The sequence below is a fragment of the Solea senegalensis genome, linkage group LG3 (genome assembly GCF_019176455.1).
Source record: "Solea senegalensis isolate Sse05_10M linkage group LG3, IFAPA_SoseM_1, whole genome shotgun sequence".
Lineage (NCBI taxonomy): Eukaryota > Metazoa > Chordata > Actinopteri > Pleuronectiformes > Soleidae > Solea > Solea senegalensis.
This window is the reverse complement of record NC_058023.1, coordinates 20468023-20491470: the sequence shown is the minus strand read 5'-3', so window position 1 is coordinate 20491470 and position 23448 is coordinate 20468023. Positions and strand designations below refer to the sequence as shown.

The window sequence follows — 23448 nt, the reverse complement described above, 5'->3', positions numbered from 1 at the left end:
GGAGCTGTCCGGAACATCCGGCTGTAGCCTCTCAACATAAACAGCTATGGCGGAGGCAGCAGCAGCGTCTGCGGTGGCTTCGGGAGTAATCGGAGGTTGGACCAAACACGTAACCTGCAGGTAAGAAACTACAACCAACTGTCAAATTGTCGAATACAATTAAGCGGTCTGACTTTTCTGTGACCAGTCAGCCGAGCGACTGACAACAACGTCTGGTGAGGCAGACTCAGCTGTTGGTTAGCTAGCTGCAGTGGCGTTTTCACAACACTGTGCGATGTTTTCTGTGTTTTGGTCCTGCAGTCAGTGTTGTGGAGCTGAGCGGCCACTTCTCTAGCTGCGTTTTGAATAATTGACACGGCTTGCGTGAATGTCGGACTAAAATACTTGCCCACGTAAAACAGCTGTCATATTATCCTTCACGTCACTAATGCTCAATTGGGAGTCAATGTTTTAACTGTGAAATTCATAACAGTCACAACACCTGCTTGGTGCCTCATCCAGGCGGCATCAAATATCGTCGTGAGGAGAATTGTTTGTGGACACTATGCTAACATTAGCACGGCTGTGTTACCCGGTATGAAAGTACAAGGCGACAACTGAGAACGTTGCTGAGTTGCAGAGGCGTTTCAAGGGATTTCTGGGCCCCCAGGCAAAAGTCATTTTACTCCCTCTGCTGTGGTACATTGTAAACGGTTTACAATTCAGTGTTTTATTGTGGAACTGTCAACCTGGGAGTTACAGAGGGAGTTTTCTATCCATTTATTTTACTTTCTTTCCACCGCTGCTTAACTTCTGTCAAGTGTACTTGAAAAGCATTGGTTCCCGGACAGTAGCACCAGGGTTGTAACACATTACAACACAGAGGTTGTCACATCTCTCTTCACATCAGAATCAGAATCAGAATCAGAATACTTTTATTGTCCCAAAGGAAATTGTTACCCCGCACTTTGATTATTCTATAAACTATTGGAGCAATTCCGTTGCCGTGCACCCTCTGCTGGTGTAAATCTTAACTATACAGCATCTGAAGTCGAAGTGATATGCTAGCAAAGTGAGCACTGTCAGTTAATTTACCATTTAAACTTCCAGACAATTGTCTTTTTGTTGTCTAACCTGGTGGAGTGACCTGCTCAGTTGTCCAGCTGCTATAAGTTGCCTGAGGTTCACAGATGACAATGACAGCATTGCTGTATTTGTGTTTTCAGGTATTTCATGCATGGACTTTGCAAAGAAGGAGACAACTGTCGATATTCCCACGATCTAACCAACAGTAAACCGGCCATGATTTGCAAGTTCTTTCAGAAGGGAAACTGCGTGTTTGGAGACCGTTGCAGGTAAAGACACAACCACAACATTAAAGTTTCACTCAAAAAAACACAAATACTGAACTAAGCCAATGTGTATTGGGTTTGGATGTTTGCATTCAGCTGACATGTTAGAAGTTCTGAAAAAGTGTGGGCAGCTGTCAGCTGAGCATTTCCCTTCTAAAAGTGGCTGTGCTCTCAGCCAAGTGACAGCACAGCAGCTTCTCAGAAGTGTTGTAGATTGCCCCTCAAGTGCATCTGACACCTGAGACTGCTGCTGCCTGAATGTCAACATGTTGTTGGTCTGTTTCTGCTGTAGCTCGAGGAACAGGTACCCTCGGAGTATTGCAGCACTTCTACTGCTGGATGAAAAAAATTATTTTAAAATAGCCTGGTGCTAATCTGAGTGTTTATAGAGAAAGTGTTGGACATTTTCTTGCCTAGCCTAAGCGTCCTTCGGGTTATCTGACCATGTGCCTTTACTTAGATAAAAAAGGACATCGGGCAGGGCCTCTTGGCTGATTAAACCCCCCAACCTGCTAATAGTGAAACCAGATCCAGGTTACAATTCTTAAGTTTGTCTTGTCCATTTTTCACAATTTCCTTTTACTCACACATCATTGTTTTAGGGCTGCAATTAGTGATTATTTACCATATTTTGTGGAAAAAAATCGTGAAAATATCACTTTGTTTCCAAAATCTCTAAATTACATCATCCTCAAATGTCTTCTTTTGTCTACTTACCATAGATATAGAAGCCGAATGTGTTTAATTGTGGTATGAGGGTTTGGTGTAATTCACTCAATGTGTGTGTGGGGTCGCTGTGCTCTCAGAGGGGGAGCTCAGGTGTGTATATAGGTGGCAATATCACTGTCCTTGTCAGGTTTGTGAACCGGAAGGGCAAACGGTTTTCGACCGCTGTACCGCGGAGGCGCTACTCGTGAATGTTTGTGGATTATTTGAAGGAATTTCATTATGCAAAGAAACGCACAGCAATAAACCAACATATTGCAACTAAACAAACAGCCTGGACATTCAATCAGAGTACAAAAGAGCGATCGCCAAGGCAAAGCGCGTCAACCAGGTCATCCGGAGTCAGAAACCTCAGTAGCGGAAGTTTGAGGCTGAGCTGCTATAATATTAGTCGAAAACCTGCACCAGTTGGAACTTTGTGGGACACTTAAGGCACGTTTGGTACGGAACGAAGAGAACGTCGGAGGTCCAGATCCCGTGAACGCCGTCATCGCACCCGCTCACGAGAGCGCAAGACGGGGGGAGCTGCTGGAAGCGGTTTGGACTTTGAGGGATTTGGAGAGCGTCTGGACGTGGATATCGAGACGCCGGAGAGCGGTGCTGGAGCTGAACCTGACTGTGGAGCATAGGATCATCGGACCATTACCATCGGATCAACGGACCATCAGACCATGGAACTACCGCATGGCGCCCAACGCACGGAGGTATGTGTAGCGCTACACCGGTAAATGGCCATTGAAATTGTGTGCACACATCGCCGGGCATAAACCCAATGCATTGGTCGCCGAAGCGAGGGGGACAATAAACTTTGCGTCGCATCCGTTGATTGCTGCTGGCTGTTTATGAACTGACTATTCATCATGAGAAGAAGCAGCGCTATGTCGGACACAATTGAAGCTGCTGGGACTAATGTGCAAAATGTTATTACATCTAGTAGTGTGGGTGGCGGTGTTGAAACACAAACTAAAAAACATGTGGTTAAACTCACTGCAAAGGCCCTTGCTAATGAATTAGACAGGTTGCAGTCTGGCAGAAAAGCTAAGTTAAATCAAACAGCCATCATAAGAAAATCAATACAAGATTTGATGCAAAAGCATGATAAAACAAAGGTACAGGATGCTCTTGATGAATTATTGGAAGTCTGTCATGAAGCAAAATACATGCATAATAATTTGTTGGATTCTTTGCCATGTGAGGAAAAGGAAAAACATGAAATATGGTTCAAGGCAAAAATGTTGCCTATTAATGAGTGTATTGCTAACACAAAAATGTGGGTATCAAATGATGACAGTGTTGCAAATGAAAATGGTAATGTTGTGGACGAAGTTAATCCTGATGACAGTGTTTCAAATATTAGTAAGCACTCGAGCCATAGGAGCCGTAGTAGTGTAAGATCAAGTACTGTATCCTCTGCAGCCATAAAGGTTGAAGCAGAAAGGGCAGCGCTTGTTGCTCTGGCTGCAGCTTTAAAAGAAAGGCATGACTTGGAGGAACAGGAACAGCAGCTGAAAAGAAAAAGAGAACAGCTTGATTTACAAGCTGAAATAGCTGCATCCACTGCTAAGCTGGCTGTATTACAGGCTTCAGAGTGGAGAGGTTCTTCTCAAGCACACAGCAATGGCATGAATTCCTATTTGGAAAAGGAGAAAAAGAAAAGGCTTGAAAACTCTGTCACCACGTTGAACCCCATGGCAAAGATGTACCGTCCTGTTGGATGGAAATCAACACAAAATGGATTGTCAAAATGGTCACTACCACCCAAGGAAACCATATTAAAGGATGTGCAACCCAAGGAAACTGAGCAATGGGTCCAAGCTGCTTCAATGCATCAGTGCAGCCAAAAACAGCAGCAACAGGTCAATATATCTGAAACATCGCTGCATTTTCAACACCAGTCATCAACTGCTCAACCTATGCAACAACACCACATTGGCCAAAGTCCACCTGACATACTTACCATAATGCAAAGGCAAAATGAAATAACAGCAGCTCTGGTACAGCAACAGCATATGATGACACTACCACCACGAGATATTCCCACATTTGAGGGGGACCCTCTCCATTACAGGACATTCATCAAAGCCTTTGAGCAAGGAGTAGAGGAAAAGGCAGGACAAGCGGATTGTTTATACTATCTGGAACAGTTCACAAGAGGACAGCCACGTGAACTGGTGCGAAGCTGCCAGCATATGGCTCCAGAGCGTGGTTATGCAGTAGCAAAGGAACTTCTCCAGAAACATTTTGGAAATCAGTACAAAATTGCAAGTGCTTATATGGAAAAGGCTCTGGCCTGGCAGACAATTAAATCTGAGGACGTAAGAACTCTGCAAGCCTATTCATTATTTCTGCGTGGATGCTGCAATGTAATGGAAGAGCTTCAGTACATGCAGGAACTGAATATGCCAGTAAATATAAGAGCCATTGTGTCAAAGCTGCCATTCAGAATGAGGGAGCAATGGAGGACCATAGCCCATGACATAATGGAGACAACCAATCAACCAGCTTGCTTCATGGATATGGTTATGTTCATTGAGCGTCGTGTCAGTATTCTTTCTGACCCTTTGTTTGGTGAGATACAGGAGTCATCTGGTGTTGCTGGGATAAAGTCTGTCACTGGGTTTAAAGCACAACCTCGATATAATATGAAAGGAAATGTCATGGCCACCACTATAACATCTATGGAAGCGCTGGAAAAGGTTGAGGAGCCCACAGCAGGCCCAGAAAAGACTGAATGCCTTTGCTGTGCTCGTAGCCACTCTTTGGAGGACTGCAAACAGTTCAAGGGTTGGAAGCACAAGGAAAAGATTCAGATTCTGAGGCAAAGGGGGGTTTGTTTTGCATGTTTATGTGTGGGACACATGAGTCGTGACTGTGAGGATCGCTTGACATGTAAAATATGTAGTCAAACCCACCCCACTGTGCTTCATATTAAAAGGCAACCAGCCCCGGAAAAGTCTGAAACATCTCACCAGCCAACTTCACCTAAAACATGTGGATATACAGGGGCCGGTAAGGACCGGTGTGTGTTATCCATCCTGCCTGTGAAGGTCAAAAGTGCAAAGGGAAATCACATAATAAAAACGTATGCCTTTTTGGATCCAGGAAGTTCAGCCACATTCTGCTCAGAACAACTAATGCGGAAGCTAAACATCACAGGGAGAAAAAACAACTTCCTGTTGAGCACGATGGGGCAGAAAAAAGTGGTTCCAGCATATTCATTAATTGGCTTGGAGGTATCTACTCTGGACAGCAATGACTTTCATATTCTCCCAGAGGTTCTCACACAGACACAAATGCCAGTCAATATTAATAACATGGTAACATCTGAAGAACTGGCAAAGTGGCCATATTTGTCCAAGGTAAACATCCCAAACATAAAAGCAAACGTCGACCTGTTAATTGGAACCAACGCTCCCAGGATTTTAGAACCCTGGGAGGTCATTAACAGTAGCGGGAATGGCCCATATGCTATAAAGACAGTGCTTGGATGGGTTGTTAACGGACCACTGAATGGAAACAGTGGTGCTTCGGAGGTGGAGCTGCCCTTGGCGATGGTGAACAGGATCTCTGTGTGCAAGCTCGAAGAAATGCTGGTCAAGCAGTACAGCTATGAGTTAAATGAGAAGCAGCACCTGTCTGAGGCAGTGGCGTCTCTTCAGGAGCGTGCTCAGTCTAACAGTGAGGCGAGGGTCCGTGAGGTAAAAGTGAAGGACCAGATCAAGCAGTTGGAGAACCAGAACACTTCTCTTAACAATAGATATTAATTTTACTGTCTCTCCATTAATTAATCCATTAATTGATTATCGAAATAGTTGATTCATTTAATAATCTACTCGTAATTGATAATTAAAGCAGCCATAATAGGTTGTAAATAACATTTGAATAACAGTTGCCTTTTTCCTATTTTAACATCAAGTACACCTTTTTAAAAGAAAAAAATAGGCAAATTCATGTGTAATCAGCAACTTGTCGTTTCAATGTCTTTAACCTTCCAACAGAAAAGAAGCTCCAGATTACATTTCATCTCTTTGTCCAAATGCACATGAAGATATATTCTTTTTTGCCCTCCTTTACTTCAAATCATAATTATTTCAACTCTTGTTTTGTAGCACATCACTTAAAAATACAATCATTTAGTTGTGATTCATTTATCGTCACAAGTGCGTATTTGCATTCAATGGGCATTCAAATGGTCTGGCCTTCGTGAGAAAGTGATGATGCTGCTGCTTTGTTGTTAAGCTCCAGTGGACCCAGACAGCAGCAGCAGCCAGCTTGTACAGACAGCGTCTGCCCCATGTCTGGCTTCAGGAGCATCCCCATAGTTACCGCGGCACTTATAGAAGGACCACCCCAACATCACTAGGGATGCATTAACTGCACACACACACACACACACTCTGACGTTTTCTTGAATGGTTGCCCTGTTGTTGCCTGTGAGAAGCCTTTGAGTGTACATAGCACTAAGCTGCTGCTGCTGCTGCTGTTGTTGTGATGATGTTGATAAGTCACATTCCTCCATCATTGTGATGGAGTGGCAGTAAGGAAGATGTCCTCATTATGTATGTGACCCTCCCTTGGGGGTTTGTGCACCGTGTATTATGAGTCCACAGAAAAGCTCTCTCGCCGTAGGGGTTTATTATGGTTGAAGTCCCCGATGCCCCCGTCTATTGTGACGGGCTCTGTCTCGCTCCCTAGCTCCGTCTCTATGTCGCTCTACCTCTCCCTCTCTCTCCTGCAGCCCCCAGGGCCAGACAGAGTGCACTGCAGCCTGCATGGCAATTGCATAATGCTCTGTTTCCCTTCTTTTTTCTTTCTGTGTGAGCGGCCCCCCCCACCCCCCCAATTGCCCTCCCTCCCTCCTTCTGTGCTGTTGCTGGGTTCCCTAGGTTCATTCCACTGCAGCACCCTCCTGTCTCGTTTTTTCATGCGTAACTCCAGCAGCCTTCCTCCTCCTCCCTCCTCCCTGAAAGCAGACTGGTTAACAGCATGTTGCGATGGCACTCACCATCACTGATGAAGCTGGAGGAGACTAGTCATAGGCCAGGTCTTCCTTTTGTACGGCCGTGTGCACAGGCATTCATGGACTGTCAGTCATGCTGTATTATAGCAATGGAGTTGACTTGTTTTTTTTTTTCTGTAATGAAGCCACTCTTATTGTCTGTTGTCATCAGGTCTGCCCCATCAATCATATTTTAATGCGGACCACTGTTGATTTTGAAACCACCACAATGATTCTGTTGCTTCTCCTGTGGGCGGAAAGGAGATGTGAAAAGTGTGACAAACGCCACATGACGCAGTGTGCGAGACAAAAGACAGCGTGAACAAAAATTAAAATGTGTTCACTTACGTTAACTGCTGGACTCAAGGTTCAAATTACTAGAAAGAACAGACACAAATGCAAGAAAATTAGATATAAATCATTTATAAATTAAATATTAATTAAAAATTTTGTGGCTTGGCAACCATAATGCATAATTTGTAATAATTGGTTGATTAATAATAATTAGTCAATGCCGCAATAAATAATAAAAAGACAATCGATTAATTGGTTTTATTGTTTGTTTTTTTAATTTAATAATTCAATTAAATCATTTCTCTGGTTTTTCAGCTTCTTAATTGTTAATATTTCCTTGTTTCTTTGCTCCATGCAACAAAGAAATCATTAAAAACTGAGTCATTTTGGTTTGTGAGAAAATAAGACATTCAAGAACATCATAATTTCCAGGTCAGGTCAACACAGATCCAATTTTCTGACATTTTTCTGACCACTTGATTAAGAGAGAACATAATGTACAGATTTTTTGATCAGGAAAATAATCGTCAGTTGCAATCCTAGTTTTTTTTTGTAGTATCAAATGTCCAGACAAATATAATTCATCCATCTTTCTACAACTCTTTATTTTTGTCATGTCCTTTCCTCAAGATTATAAACACCTTGGGTCATGTACAGTATGTGTGAGGCTCCCAAAAAAAGAACTGTACCTCAACATAAGATGCTGATTCTAAATAAAGCTCCCTCAATGTGGTTTACTCATCTAAATATGATGGTTTTCTCAGAATGAAGCCTTTTTTAGGCCAAGGCCAGTCAGAAAACAGCATGAGATCCCAGCAACCCTGAATAATTTCGACGAGTTTAAACATGTAGATTAATTTATATCATCCAAGTATTATGGAGACAAATCTGATATGATGTACCAGAACACCACCCCTGTGTGTGTAGTGTTTTGACTGTGTATCCACTGAAGGATACGGTATCTTAGTCTCAGGTTGAGCAACTCTAATCCTCTGAACAGCAAATCACTGTGGAGAGCAACCTTCACATAAAAACAGCCAAGCACACGATCCACCAGTTTACATTCCAGTTACATGCTTATTATTTACAAGGAGACGACGACGAGGAGGAGAAGCAAAGTATTCTTCTCAGTTCAAAGCAGTGGATGGAATGCACCGTTGATAACAGCTTGGCAGACCCTGTCTTTGACACAGAGGCCTTATCAAACTAAAAATAATGATATGGTCTGTACAATATAACAAAGAGACGGTACTGAAGGTCAAACTGAGTACAATATATCATAGTCATACTGTAGTTGTCTTTGTCCTTTGTGTCAGTGGATTGAATGACTGAGTGAACTATATTTTTTCTTACACTAACAGAGCTGCACAACAACAACAACAATAATAATAGTAATAATAATAATAATAAAACTGCAATATATGGTAAAATAATAGTAATAATAAAAAAACCTGCAATATATGGTAAAATTGTTGAATACGATATGACTTGTCGTAAATAAATTAATACAAAGGTTCAAGGTTCTATTGTCCATCTGCTTTGGCTTTGCTGCTAACAAAGACCCAGACTGAGATTAACCTTAGCTGACACTGGGAAAAAAATATATATATATATCAAAGGCATTGTTTCCTTCCAACTACATGGTTTTACTAACCCTCATGGAACTTGAGTCATTTTATGGCTTTTTATTTAATTTTTTAATCCATTTGGCTGTGTTAAATGCTGTTCATTTTGTATTCTTTTTTTTTCAGTTAATCATCGTTGTGACCTATGCATTTACATCCTTTAAACCAAGGATGTAAGTTTCCTGGTAATCAAGCAAGAAGCAGTGTTGTGTATTATTTTTTGAAATTATTTTTTAATGAACTTATTTATCTTCTTTAATTCAACTAATTTAATAATATAAATTACTTAACACTAAAGCAAAAAAGTTCAGTGTAGTTGGTAATCAGTGGCTGTGTCACACTCTTCTCTCATCTCTCCTGCCATATAGTAATAGGCAGGAGAACCTGTTTTTATGTGTAATGACCAAAAAATGGAGAAAACAAGCTTTTTGTGAAAAGAAACCTGTCAAGCAGAACAGTGACCTTGATGCTAATATTGCTTTAGTGACACCTTTGAAAAGTGGTTTCCCTCCATAAAATGGCAAAAAAAACACTGAGAAAGGTGTTTTGATAGCAAAATAATCATTTATTCGCACATATATAATGTGAAAAACTGTACAGTATGCTGTTGCAGCTATAGCAAATTGTGTGTTTCCACTCCTACACAGAATAGTTCAGCTTAGCGTGGTAAGCTGTAAAAGACTCTCCTGTATGCAAGGGGACACAACAGGAACGCATCAGTACACTCTGGCTTTAACTGAAGCAACCTTGTCTTTGTGTCCCGTCTGCCACACGTCAACCCTCTGCATCCTATCTTGGTGGCAGGTTGTCACCATCTTCACCAACCATTTGTCTTGCCACGCTACTACCATCACCCTCTCATTTTGCCACACATCTTTTTCCCCCCTCCCCCAAGTCAGTCTTTGTCATCTCGCTGATGATCTGAGGTTCCCCCCTATTTTTCCTCAGTGTTCCACAGACTGTTGGTTTGTGCTCCCAGTAAACAGTCACATCACACAGTATGTAGGATTTGATTCCATATTTTACAGGCGTTTGTGGGTTGCACACCCTGACAGATAGGCGCCCCCGTCACTGCATCATACCCTCATCGATGCAAATATTTTGCCCTGGTCGATACATCTCCTTGAAGTTTTCGACAATGTAATCTAGCACGGGACAGACTTTGTACATTTTGTCAGTCGCATCCTGTAATGCATTATTGTTGTAATGAAGGAACCTCCATATAATCCGAAATCTGTTCCTTGGCATAGTCTTGCTGAAATGCGATGTAGCATCTACCTCATCAACTCTCCAGTACAGTTCAAGGTTTGGCTTTTTGACATAACTGGTTAGAAAGTTAGTCCAAAGAAAGTTTTCAGTTCTGGGACTGCCTCTGGTTTCCATGCATTTCCTCGTGCTTCAAAATACTGACTTGCATACAGGTTTGCCTGATCCACAATATGTTGGAGCAGCTCGTCAGTCAGCTCCAGGAAGGAGGCTGGCAGGTCTCTATCCTGCTCCGCAGCAACGTTCCGAGGTCCAGGGGTTGCAGTGAAGGGGAAATTGTTTGGTTGCCAGCCAGCTTGATGCCAGTCAGAAGCTTTTCTTGTGACCTCTGCTCGATTGTAAATTATAGAAATATATACAATTACTATGAAAATATATATTTTTTTTAACGCTGTGGTGTGATGATGCTTTTTTGTTTTTTTTAAACCTTTCTTCTTTGCACTGGCTTCAACTGAAGCAACCTTGTCTTTGTGTCCCCTCTGCCACACGTCAACCCTCTGCATCCTATCTTGGTGGCAGGTTGTCACCATCTTCACCAACCATTTGTCTTGCCACGCTACTATCATCACCCTCTCATTGTGCCATACATCTTTTTCCCCTACCCCCAAGTCAGTCTGTCATCTCGCTGATGATCTGAGGTTCCCCCCAGGAGTGGGGAGCTCTGCTGGATGCATTATCTGTAAATTTAAAAAATCCTTCAAGTCAATAGGCTACCGGCAACTGATGTTACAGTATATGAACTAGTGGGACTAAATGGTGTTCATGTGACATGGACTGAAGGAGGGGAAAAGGGGAGGCGGGAAGGAACTAATAGAACAAATAGCATCATTTGTCTCACGTCATCGTCTGCTCTGATGTCACCATTCGTCAAGTGATCATCAAGCGATCAAAGCAAAAAAAGAACGAATCAAGTGATCAAAGCAAAAAAAAGTTAGCTCTTACCTCCCTTATGTCTTCCTGGAGTATCTGAGGATGAGGCTCTGCTGCTTGCGGTTGATCCAGACGGCAACCACTCATTGAAAGAAACCGGGTCAGGTTCGCTAAATTCATCATCAGACTCGGAACTGTCTGCTGAGCTGAGCTGTGGTGAAACGCGCCTCTCTTTTTCTTCTATAGGCTTCAGCATAGGCTACATTCTCTGTTTACAAGCCTGATATTTAGAGACAAGCTCCGCCAGATCGTTCCCCAGCCCGCCCCGTAACATAACTTTATAGACGTCATTGGCAGCCAATGAGTTAATGTTGAAAGTAGTGTGTACGTGTGTTTGGGAAAACTGGCATTTAAGGGGTTTAAAAGCTAAAAATATAATTTTTGGGGGGAGTTTATAATTTTTGCATATATGATGAAGATTGGTATTTGTTTTGAAAGGAAACGTGATCCTAATGCACCCCTTAAAATATGAACCTCTAAATAAAAACGTCTGTCAAGATCAGATTAATTTGTTCAATAAAAAAAAGAAAGAATCTGATTTATATAAATATGGATATAGGTGGGCGTATGAAGGCGTATTATCTTATCCCCGTTCCAGCCTGTCTTTGCAATATAATGTATTTATCTTCTTTATAAATGGTTGTGAAAAAATGACGGATTATTGGTTATTCACAAACTTTTTTCTGTCTCTGTTTTGGTGTGCATTAGTCCTCCAGTCCTGTTTCCCTCTCCCACCCTCATATCGTTTGCATTTTTTTTCTCCATTGCCTGACTGAATTAATTGCGTTAGGGTAAGGGACTTTGTATGGAAACAGCAGTCACGTAGTTTTTTGTTGTATATTCAAACTGCTCTCCTGCCACCCTGTGTCTTATCTTAAATTAGTAATGTGTGATTTTTGTACTTTGTAACCATCCTGTTCCTGTGTGCCTCCACAGGTTTGAACACTGTAAACCTGCAAAAAACGAGGAGCTGCCAGACGCCCAGATGCTGCCGCTGCCCTCCGCCGAGCTGGCCGGCCCGTCTGACCCAGAAACCAGTGGGCCAACACCTGGTTCAGGGGCACAAGACTGGGTCAACGCTGCCGAGTTTGTTCCAGGACAACCGTACTGTGGACGGGGTAAGGGACTGGCACTGCACCAAGTTCACGAAAGTCTCATGCTTCACACCTGTAGCATCATTTTCAGGATCACATTTGATAGGTTTATTTATATTAATATTTGAATCTGGTCTATTGTGATTTAGTTTCAAGGCTGCAAGTTTGACTAGGCTTTATTCATGGTGGAAATTGAGTATTAAGCTGTAGTGTGCAGGGAAATCATTTTAATTATTTATGAATGAATAGAATTCTTATTCCTTTGTTAGCCTTTAAGAGGACATGTCCTCTGAAAGAAGATATGCTGTACTGGACATGGAGGACAATCTGGTATCTGTTGTGAATCTGGGATTAGGGAACTTTTTTGGACTCAGTTTGCCTCTTGGTAGGGCTGTCACTATTACAAATCTTAAAATTAGTAGTCAAATAAAATCTAGTTCAAATAAATCTACTAAATGTGTAATCAAATACACCTATTGACTATTATTGTCATCAAAAAAGCTGCACTACTGCTTATTGGCTGGGAATGGCCTGGTAAAAGGGCTGAGGAATATATCGATTATATCTCAATCGTGACGTGAGACAAGATATGTTCATATATTTTGCATATTGTCTTTCGTGATAAGGTAACCGTGATGATTTGTCCTGGTTTTAAAGGCTCTTGCATTTATAATCATTATATTTATTATATTGAATGTATTCGAGGAATACACTGAATATTATAAATTATATAAATTGATTTGAAATGCATGGAATTGACAAAATTCTATTACAAGTAAATATCCTTCATTTAACATTAAAAAGCCAAAGAAATAAATGATCTGAAATGAAAAGTAATAACTGTATTTTGAAGGTCACGTAATACAGATCATAAACAGGAGATACTTTATTGTAGTGTATTTACAGTGTATTGTCACTTTCCTTTGAGAAGCATGACATCCAGAGAAACATCCAGCTTTATATCCAGATATATACTGTACATATATATTGTATCTAGCCGAAAAAAATCCAGTTATTATTTATAAGCCGCATCGCCCAGTCATGATAAGATTTTTTCCCCCATATTGCCCAGACCTCTGTGGTTGGTCTCAAGTCTATAAATCTCTGTTTCGCATTAGTTATGTAGATGGCGGTAATTTTCCCCACCACAGTTTCATAATGAACCAAAACATCATAACTTACACTTGCATCTAGGGCATTAACAGAAAAGCTGATGTGTCGATTAGGGCTGTTGGAACGAATTTCGGGAGGCGAATATAATTCGAATATTAAAAAGTAACAAAATCAAAAATAATCAAATGTTGTAATTACTGTTTGAATATGTCGCGTAATGTTTTTTAATACATGTGTTAAAACGTGGCGACTCAAGCTCGGCCCTCTTTCCTCTGACTATCCACATGCCCACACCATCTAACAAGTGTGGATGTGGGGAAAGTTTTTGGCTTTCCATCAATAAACTGAAAAATTACAAATAAAGACTGATTAACATCTCGCAGGGGTCCGGTTTCAGACTTCATCCAAGAGCTTGAGCCAAGGTACACGGTTTCTAGCCGCGCGGCCATCAGTGACAGAGTTGCCACGGAGGCATATGTGACAGACAACGCACGTTTCATAGACATAGGTATAATTCTCAAAACGACCGAAGCTCGAAAACGTTGCCAGCTGCATCAGCGACAAACTCGGGGAGAGTAGAACGTGTGTCAGTGCTCTCCATCACCATGAACACGGGGCACACCATTTTTAATAAAAGTTGCTCAATATGTGAACAAATCCTGAATAGCTCTGTAATAATGCCATGTAGGCTGCTCTGGGTACTGGTATGTAAACAATAACAGTGTTGTGTCTTCTGATATGGTATTGACGCCTGTGTCTACGTCCAGCTGAGCCAGTGAAGGTGGAGAGTGCCGTCCCTCTCATCGAGGAGCTTGACAGCAGCGAAACAGAAAACAAAGAGCTGAGGAAGCAACTCTGTCCCTACGCCGCCGTCGGGGAGTGCCGCTACGGTATCAACTGCGCCTATCTCCACGGCGACGTGTGTGACATGTGTGGCCTTCAGGTGCTCCACCCCACTGACAACAACCAGCGGTCCGAGCACACTAAGGTAACAGGAATACAGACCCCCCTATATATGCAGCATCTGAGGGGACAGGTGCTGTCTTTAGGCAAAGAATATGAAGAATGTGTGTGTTTTTCCTCAGCCTTGCATTAGAGTTATTTATTTATTTATATGTTTATTTCGGTCATGTCAGTTTAGATCAATCATCACCCATCATCTTAGTGTAGTTCACACAATACACAAACCGAAAGGGAAAGCGGGAGAAGCAAAAGCTTATCTAGTCCCGCCCCCATTACCCACAGAATACATATTTTCATCGTACAATACATAATTTCATCATACTTTTTTTTTTTCTTATGACAGTTTGACAAAACATGTTTCAGCAGCAGGAAGCACTCAGAGATGCAGTCTAGCTCTAGACAGTCAATCAGACTACGTGTATGTCTGTACATGTGTCCATATTATTCCATCGTGAATGACAGTCTTGACTTGTTGCCTGGCATGTTACAACGTCCCAAAGTCACAAAGTGATCCGATCAATAGAGATCAATTCATCAGGTTAACTATTAACTTGGATGGTGTGAGAGCCGGTTTCGTTGTTTTTTTTGTGGGGGGTGGGGGGGTTTTCCCTCATCCATCTCATCTATAGCTTTCGCCTCACTTAGCTTCACCATTCTTGTCACGTACTCGAGGGTTGTGGAGACGTCGGCGCGCAGCCCAACCATAGCCCTCTGAGCTGTGGCGCTTTCCACCCTCACATTGATCAGCTCAGTGGCGATCGTTCTCATTTTCTGATACTGCATGAACATACCACATCCCAAGGAGAGCATTCCGATTGTCATGAATGTGAATATGTACACATCCTCTACATCCAGTGCGGCAAGGCACACGACTCTCCACTTTTCCCATCCATCCAGAATGTAGCCAGCCATGAAGGTTCCATCTGGGCATGTAGGTTCACCAGAACCTGCACGTGACCAGTTTAGCAATTCCATCTTGGATCAATTGATTCTCCATAGTGGCTCGATTCACGTGTTGACATTTGTGCTTATCAATGTCAGCTATTGTTTGGGTACATTTGCTTCTTGTTTTTTGTTTTTTTATCTCCTCTGCCGTCGCCACACAGTGTCTACTGATTTCTGTCTCTGACCTTTATCATACTTTCTTTGTGGGTCATTCTGTATCGATTAATAGTCATTTCTACATACTTTTTAAATACACTCCATTTTGCTGATTTTTTTAATCTCCTCATCCAGATTATTCCACTGTCTGACACCCGTGACCGATACGGTAAAGGATTTTAATGTAGTTCTTACCCTTCTCTGCCTGAACATCATGTTCCCTCTTAGATTGCGTCCCTCCCCTCTGGTCAGGAATAATATCTGTAGATTGTGAGGAAGGCTTTTGTTGGCAGCCTTGTACATCATTTGTACTGTGCGGTAGTTTATTAAGTCATATAATTTGAGTATTTTTGATTTGTATGTTCCCTGTAATTGGCATAATGTAGAATTCTCAAGGCTCTTTTTTGGAGTATAAACAGGGGATAAGTAGTGGCTTTATAAGTGTGTCCCCAAACCTCTGTACAGGGGACATTGCAGGTGTGGAGAGACTAGTGCGCAATACAACAAATATAGTGCCTTCTGATTTAGTAGTTTTTGTGCCTTACAAAGTATGGACACACTCCTGGCTAGCTTACCTTTTAAGTGTATTGTGTATGACTTCCAACTTAACATGTTATCAATTATACATCCCAGCACTTTGTTCTCACTAACCCTTTCAATATCCACTCCATTAACTTGTATGTTAATACTTTTCTTACAGCCTTTTTTCCCCATACAGCATATATTTAGTTTTCTCTAATAGTGATAGTTTATTTATATAAACCACATATGAAGCGGTTTAAGTCATCCCCCGAACAGAAAATATTAGTCTCATCTGCGAGTAGTATTCATTTCAGAATATTGGATATTTTGCATTAATGTATAGTATAAACAGTTTTGGACCCAGTACTGACCCCTGTGGGACCCCACAAACTATGTCCAAGCAAGTTGATGTGTTATCACCCATCTTAACGTATTGAGATCTGTTGTGAAGATAGCTCTTGACCCATTCCAGTACTATGCCTCTAATACTCCAGTTTAGCTATCAAGATATCATGGTTGATGGTGTCAAATGCTTTTTTTAGATCTATGAAAATTCCTATTGAATGTAATTTCTGGTCAACAGCATCAGTAATGATTTCCACAGACTCAGTTAAAACTAGCGCCGTCGAGTGGTTTCTTCTGAATCCATATTGGCTATCGTATAGCAGATTGTGTTTGTTAATGAAGTTGTTTAGCCAATCGTTAAATAGTTTCTCCAGAAAATTTGACAGTTGTAGTAGTATTGATACTGGTCTGTAATTAGTACATTTGTGTATGTCCCCTTTCTTAAACAATGGCACTACTTTGTCCACTTTCATTTTGGTGGGAAATGTCCCAGTTTGAAATGACATGTTTTTGCTACGCATTTGTTGACCAGGTGTCTAATCTCTCTGGCCTTCACTGGGGTGAGAAACATTGTGCTGGGGTTTCTGTCTCTGTCCTTATCAAAGTGGTCCCAGTGAAGGAGTGAGTCAGGAATGTTTTTTGCCAGATTCGGCCCCACATTGACAAAGAATTCATTAAATCTTTCTGCTATGATTTCCATGTTATCTTTCTTCGTGTTATTATCCTTGAAGTAGGGAGGGTAGCTAGGTTTTTGTTTTTGATCACATCGTTTAAAATATCCCATAGTTTTTTAGTATAGTTCATGTTTTCTGCTAGCAGATTACTGTAGTATTCTTTCCTGCGATCATTTAGGATGCTATTTAGTTTGTTCCTATATCGTTTGTATCCCGTTTCTGACTGTTCCGTCCTTAATCTCATGTATTGGCTATACAGGGTGTTTTTCTTCTTGCAGGCATTTATCAATGTTTTTGTTAGCCCTGGTTTCCCCTCCTTATTCTGATTTGCGTGCCTTTTTATTTGATGGTGTCATGTGGTACTGCTCCAATATGTTACACAGTTAATATGGAACTGCAGCATTTATCGCAAAATCAAATCACAATATCTGTCAGAAACATTTTAATGGGCTTTTAGTACAACAGACATTTTGACATGTTCAGGCAGGAAAAGCAGAGGTGTTGCTGCTTACATCAATGATGACTGTTCATTTCAGATAACTGATAACCACTAGATCTATCCCTCTAATTATTCAGCTATACCATACCTTTGTTCAAGACTGGATCAAAGCACATGACGAGACGCAACAACAAAGGCACATTTTAAACCACCATGAAAGCTGTTTATAGTAAATGGATCCATAAATGAGTGCTTTTTGAGAGCCTTTTTGTCATCATCCTTTACCCTTATGCTAAAAGTTCATATTCAGACAACAGTGGACTGACACTGATCTCAAATAGGTTTTTTTTTTTCCTTTTAAAATGGTAATATAAATATGATAAACGTGTAGTGGTTTCCATGGTCACATGCCGAGTAGTGGTTAGTGCTGTTGCACGATCTGGTCGGAACAAAGACCTTTCTGTGTGGAGTTTGCATGTTCTCCCTTTGTGTGTGTGTGTGTGTGTGGGGGTGTTTTCTCCAGGTACTCCGTTTTTGTCCCACAGTCCAAAAACATGAAGCAGCTCTCACGCCTTCCCATGTGGAGGATTAATTGAATGTAGTGGTTTTCTCTTTTTGTGCCTGGCAAGGAGTTCAGCTGTAAGCCTGGAGTAGGATTTAGTGGCATCTAGTGATGAAATTGGACATTGCAACCAGACACTTTTGCTGAGAAGCTCCCTTTAACACGTGACATTTGATTTGTCCATACTGGCCTACTGTACAAACAAGTTTCAATATGACGGACTCCATGGAAGAGGACCTGCTCCCTCGTGTGTTTTCGTTCTGAGGTTAGAAAAACCTCAGAATGAAGAAGTTAACTTTTAAGTGATTAGAAATGATTGAAAGCATAACTATGAATATTGATTTTTATTGTGAGTGAGAGTTGATGGTTGTTTGTTTCTATGTGGCCCTGTGATGGACTGACGGCCGGTCCAGGGCGTACCCTGCTGTTGATCCCCTCCGTGACCCTCAGATGGAGGATAAAGTGGTAGAAGATGAATGAATAAAATGAGCTGGTATGATGAGTAATATTGGTATTAGTTTGACACTGGTCAAAATCATTGGGTAAAAAAATTGGGACGTCTAATATGTTCCAGAAGCCCTCAATGTCACATAAACTAAGTAAAGACTGTAATAAGTATATCAAAAGCAGCAGCATGCTCTTAATGGAAGCAAAATATCTGGATTGTTATGGTTCTGTGGTAAATGCATCAGGAGTAATGTGTTAACAGGGGTTTACAATAATTGTATCGGACTGATATTGGTATCAGTAGAGACTTAAGGTTGTATTATTGGTATCGTTACGGGAAAGTTATCCCTAATTTTACTTTCTTTGTTTTGTTTTGATGATTTTCACCTTGATTCTCCCTCTCACAGGCATGCATCGAGGCCCACGAGAAAGACATGGAGATCTCATTCGCCATCCAACGCAGCAAGGACATGATGTGCGGCGTGTGTATGGAGGTGGTGTTCGAGAAGGCCAACCCGAGCGAGCGCCGCTTCGGCATCCTCTCCAACTGCAACCACTGCTACTGTCTAAAGTGCATTCGCAAGTGGAGGAGTGCCAAGCAGTTTGAGAGCAAAATCATCAAGTGAGTCATTTATACTTGACAAAAAAAAGGGTTTGGGAAGTGAGCAATTCTTTTTTTGTCCTCTAGATTACTAATTTCCCAGAAGACTTCACTGTTATTGTTCCCGATTGGGCACAGGACAATAGGAAAGGTTCTTGTAAAATTAGACCACAGTAATTGCAGTTCACATTATTATTATTAGTATTATTATTATCATCATTATTATTATTATTATTGTTGCACAAACTGTAGAATTGCAGTTAAGTGAACATTTGGAAGTTAAGAATGAGAGTCTTAAATAAGATGCAAAGTAACCAAGTCCTGGAATGACCGAAAACCATGGTTCTCAGACTGTGGTACGAGCTTCCTCTGCTGGTACTTGGAGGAAAATAAGAAAGAGTGTTCTACTGTTTATACCATACTTAATCCAATTTCACTATACCAGTGTCTTAAGTATATGTGAGGACGAGGAGGGGGAGGTTTATGACAGGGCAAATCATCTTATTGGGAATAAATCGGCCTCCTGTGAAAAGTCCCTAACCCTAAGAAATATGCAGGCTCCCCTTTGGCAGTTGAAGTTATACAGTGCCGTCATGTAACTTTATATATGGGATTTCCCCCAATAATAATAATCCCAATAATCATGTAACTGTCTTAATCCCGGATTTGACACCACACATTTTTCTCCAGTGTGTGTGTGTGTGTATGTAAAGACTGGGCAATTATTATCACAATATAATTGGGTTTTTGCGATTTTAGTAAAAATAAAAAATTATTTCATTATTTAGTTCAAATACAGTACATGTTCTCAGTTTTTTTTGTTATGTATATGTATTTCTCTGCAGGTCTTGCCCAGAGTGTCGAATCACATCCAACTTTGTCATCCCAAGCGAGTACTGGGTAGAAGATAAGGAAGACAAACAGAAACTCATCCAGAAATACAAGGACGGCATGGGGTACACACATCATTTACTTCCACACCTAAAAAGAGTATTTGTATTTGCTGTGGGATCCATCCCGCAGCTTTACTAAAGCGAAAGCTTTAATAATTACACATATCTCCCTGCCTTTGTGGTTATTCAGTGTGCCGGCTTGCTAAATGATTTAATATCACAACGTTTAAAAGGCGATAATTCTCACTGCAGGATGGAGCAGAGAGGTTTTGAATTGAAAGCTAATGTGGGTGGATTTGCTCAGTCATGCAGGAGTAGGATGGTGAATCTGTGGGAGTGGGCAGTAAAATGTGGGGGTTAAAAAACAAAACGACACTGAGAAGTAATCCAGCGTCTAAATATTTCGAAGGTCGGTGGTGTGATATGAGGTGTGTTTCTGTGATCTTTTGATCCACTCTAACCTGTTTTTGTTTGCATTCTGCAGGACTAAACCCTGTCGATACTTCGACGAGGGTCGTGGAACGTGCCCCTTTGGCTCAAATTGCTTCTATAAGCACGCTTTTCCTGACGGCCGGCTGGAGGATCCACAACCCCAGCGACGACAGACGGGATCCAACAGCAGAAACAGGGTAACACTCACTCCACACACACAACACAGAACATCTGTTTGTTTTTGATACCACTACTTTTATGTAACTGAAAATCAGAGTTTAATTAATGGATCAAGCATTCTCTCTCAAAGTATAAAATAAAAATACTCTCAAAATTCAAATCTTCACTATAAAAGAATAATTTAAGTCTTCTTTCTCTTGAGCTTATAATGAACATAGTCTCTCAAAGGCCAAATCTTAGAGCTGTCTGTGCTTGGAACAATGTTGACAACACTTCCTCAACTATAGCACCCTCTGCTGGATAAGTAATTATTTGCAGGGTGACTTAAAGCTTAAGTTGTCACCTAAAACAATAACTCTTCAACAAGTCCTTTTAGCTGATAATGTTCTTTATTTGTAACTAATTAATACATAGTTGTTTAATGTAGGTACAGTCTCACTTAAAGCCTTAACAGTCATTAACAAATTTAGTGGTGTATGGAATAGAACTAGCCAGGTCAAAGTTAACTTTTAAATATGAAACTTGAATTTTTTTTATCGCCTTTTCACTCTGTTTTGAAAAAATTAATCTTCCTTTTAACAAGAACCCTGCTTTTTAGTACATGGCGCCGTAAATGCAGCGGTTGTCTGATATGAAAAAAACTGTTCTTTGACCTTAATGACATTTGTATGCAGTGGTTTGGGAAATGTCCACATTTTGTAGATTTGAGGCGAAAATAAATGAAATAACAAAATAGTACTAGTGAAAACAATTAGGTGTCTACTACTACTCTTACCAATCTGTACTAATAGAGATAAATGTTGGCTTTTGTAGTCCATGTTAATATGTTATGTTATGTCTTTTAATGACTTTACTAATCTTCAATGCAGCCTTTTCTTAACTGAAATAAGAAAAACTATATAAACCTTGGTTGTTGTCTGTAAAAAAAACCTAATAATTCCCATTAGCCATTCATTATGCTACCTCATGTTATGAGTCTGTATTTGTGGGTTTAGAAAAGATAATGTCCTACTCCTTAATGTTCCACACGGCACCTTTTTAAATGATCTCACCATTTTGAGTCGGCGAGTCTAAGCTGAAATCAAGCCATGCATCACGTTTTTGACCGTGGCGTTTCCCTCTCAGAGCTCGAGGCGAACGGCTCTGTGGGACATCCTGGACGAGAGGGACAGCACCGACTCCTTTGACAACGACGACGAGGACATGGTGACGTTCGAGCTGAGCGAGATGCTCCTCATGCTGCTCGCCGGAGGAACTGAGGACGAGGCGACGGACTCAGAGGATGAATGGGACTTGTTTCACGAGGAGCTGGACAATATCTATGAATATTACCTATAGCAGCCCTGCCCCCTCCTACCCCCCCCTCCCCCATGTATAGTAGACACTAGAATGGACTGTCTTGTGTGAGTGATGGACAGTAGCTTCTCCCCACCCTTCGTATTGTGGCAGTGCCTATAAGCAGGCCATTAATAAATGAACTTGATAAAAGATAAAAGGATAAAAAAAACCATGTCCGTGCGCTCGTGCTAAACATTTTCTAGACATCTATCTTTGTCAGTCTATCTTGTGCGGTTCATGTTAAAGGAAAAACAATAAGATGACTTAAATGGACTCGATATAAGGTTTAACAGAAGTACGTTTCTTCAAATACTGCTAATAAAGTAAAGTTCATTTGTGGGTGTGGGTTTGACTTGTTTATCATCTACCCAGGTTTGTACATAAAACGATACGACTCAAACTGAGGATGCACTCGAACTTACTCGGCACCACTTACTGTAATAGTAATGGGCACGTTGTAAGGTTTTACATACGGTTTTTGAAGGCCGAAAAATCTCTTCTTTTTTTTGTCTTTATTAAAGTTGCTCACAGCAAATATATTGTTCTGATGTTTAATAAATTTACCTTAATCACTTTCATGTTGTACTGAAAAGTATTTTACCCCTTTATACTTCCGTGAAAAAACAAACTTGTAAGTTTTGTCTGCGTTGTACTGGGACTCCTTAGTCACGGAGTGGCTCATTAAACTAGTTACTGGAAGAACAGTTCGTATGAAATTGACATCTGACATACACCAGCTTAAGTACGGAAACGTTTGCGTCAAAAAGATCTCGGTTAATATTATGAAGATTGAATCAGACCGTGCTAATGAGTAGCCTTTCTGTTGCTGCATAACCTGTATTACCCCCTTAGCCACTCATAAACTTTGATTTCATTCTGAGTTAAGTTTAAGCTGCTGTCAGTGATGTCATTGTTTGGCTAACTTCCTGCCTGTTGCTGCTGTTGGCATTCCCTTCACTCTGTGTTACCTCACGTTTTGTCATTAACACCAAACATGTTAATGAGGTGAATGCTAATGGGCTAACGGAGAGGAAGTTAAACAAAATGTAGCTAAATGCTAGCTATAAGTCAATACCAATTGCTGTTTTACAATAAACAAAAGAGAAACAAGTTTAAGGAGCCGCTCTGTGACCGAAGTGTTTGTGTTACAAAGATCTTGAACAGTGATTTGTTTGTGACCGTTCGTCAAAATGGCTAAAAGCAACAGGAACCCCACTTTCCTCTGTAAAGGGGGACATTATTCTGCCTGTGGATAATAGTTGTACACTGCGAACAGTCATATGGACAAAATGGAATAAGGGGATGTTTATTGGAAGTGTTTTCCCTTCAGTTACTCTGATTCACGGAGAGACTTGACTGGTTCTCTCTGTCTTCACCGAGTAATGCATTTTAGGTTTTGCTGCTAAGATGCTTATCTACTGACTCAGCCCATGTAGAACTCCATTGGAATTCAGATGTTTATACTGAAATGTGTGTTTTCTATGTTCCACAGCCATCCATCTTAACTTGAAATTAAAGTTTATTATCAATCTCTACAGTGTGAAGTCTCTTCTCTTTGAATGTGTTATTCTCA

The 23448-nt window shown here is 40.9% G+C and overlaps 1 protein-coding gene across 1 annotated transcript; it reads left to right on the top strand.

Annotated features, from left to right (window-relative positions):
• mkrn1 (makorin, ring finger protein, 1) lies at window positions 1-23408 on the top strand. The gene is made up of 8 exons (XM_044021682.1): window positions 1-120; window positions 1206-1334; window positions 12108-12289; window positions 14146-14366; window positions 18839-19053; window positions 19878-19988; window positions 20410-20554; window positions 21663-23408. Exons 1-8 carry the CDS (start codon window positions 47-49, stop codon window positions 21873-21875), a joined length of 1290 nt encoding a protein of 429 aa, XP_043877617.1. The 5' UTR covers window positions 1-46; the 3' UTR covers window positions 21876-23408.
• Window positions 23409-23448: the final 40 nt, after the last annotated feature.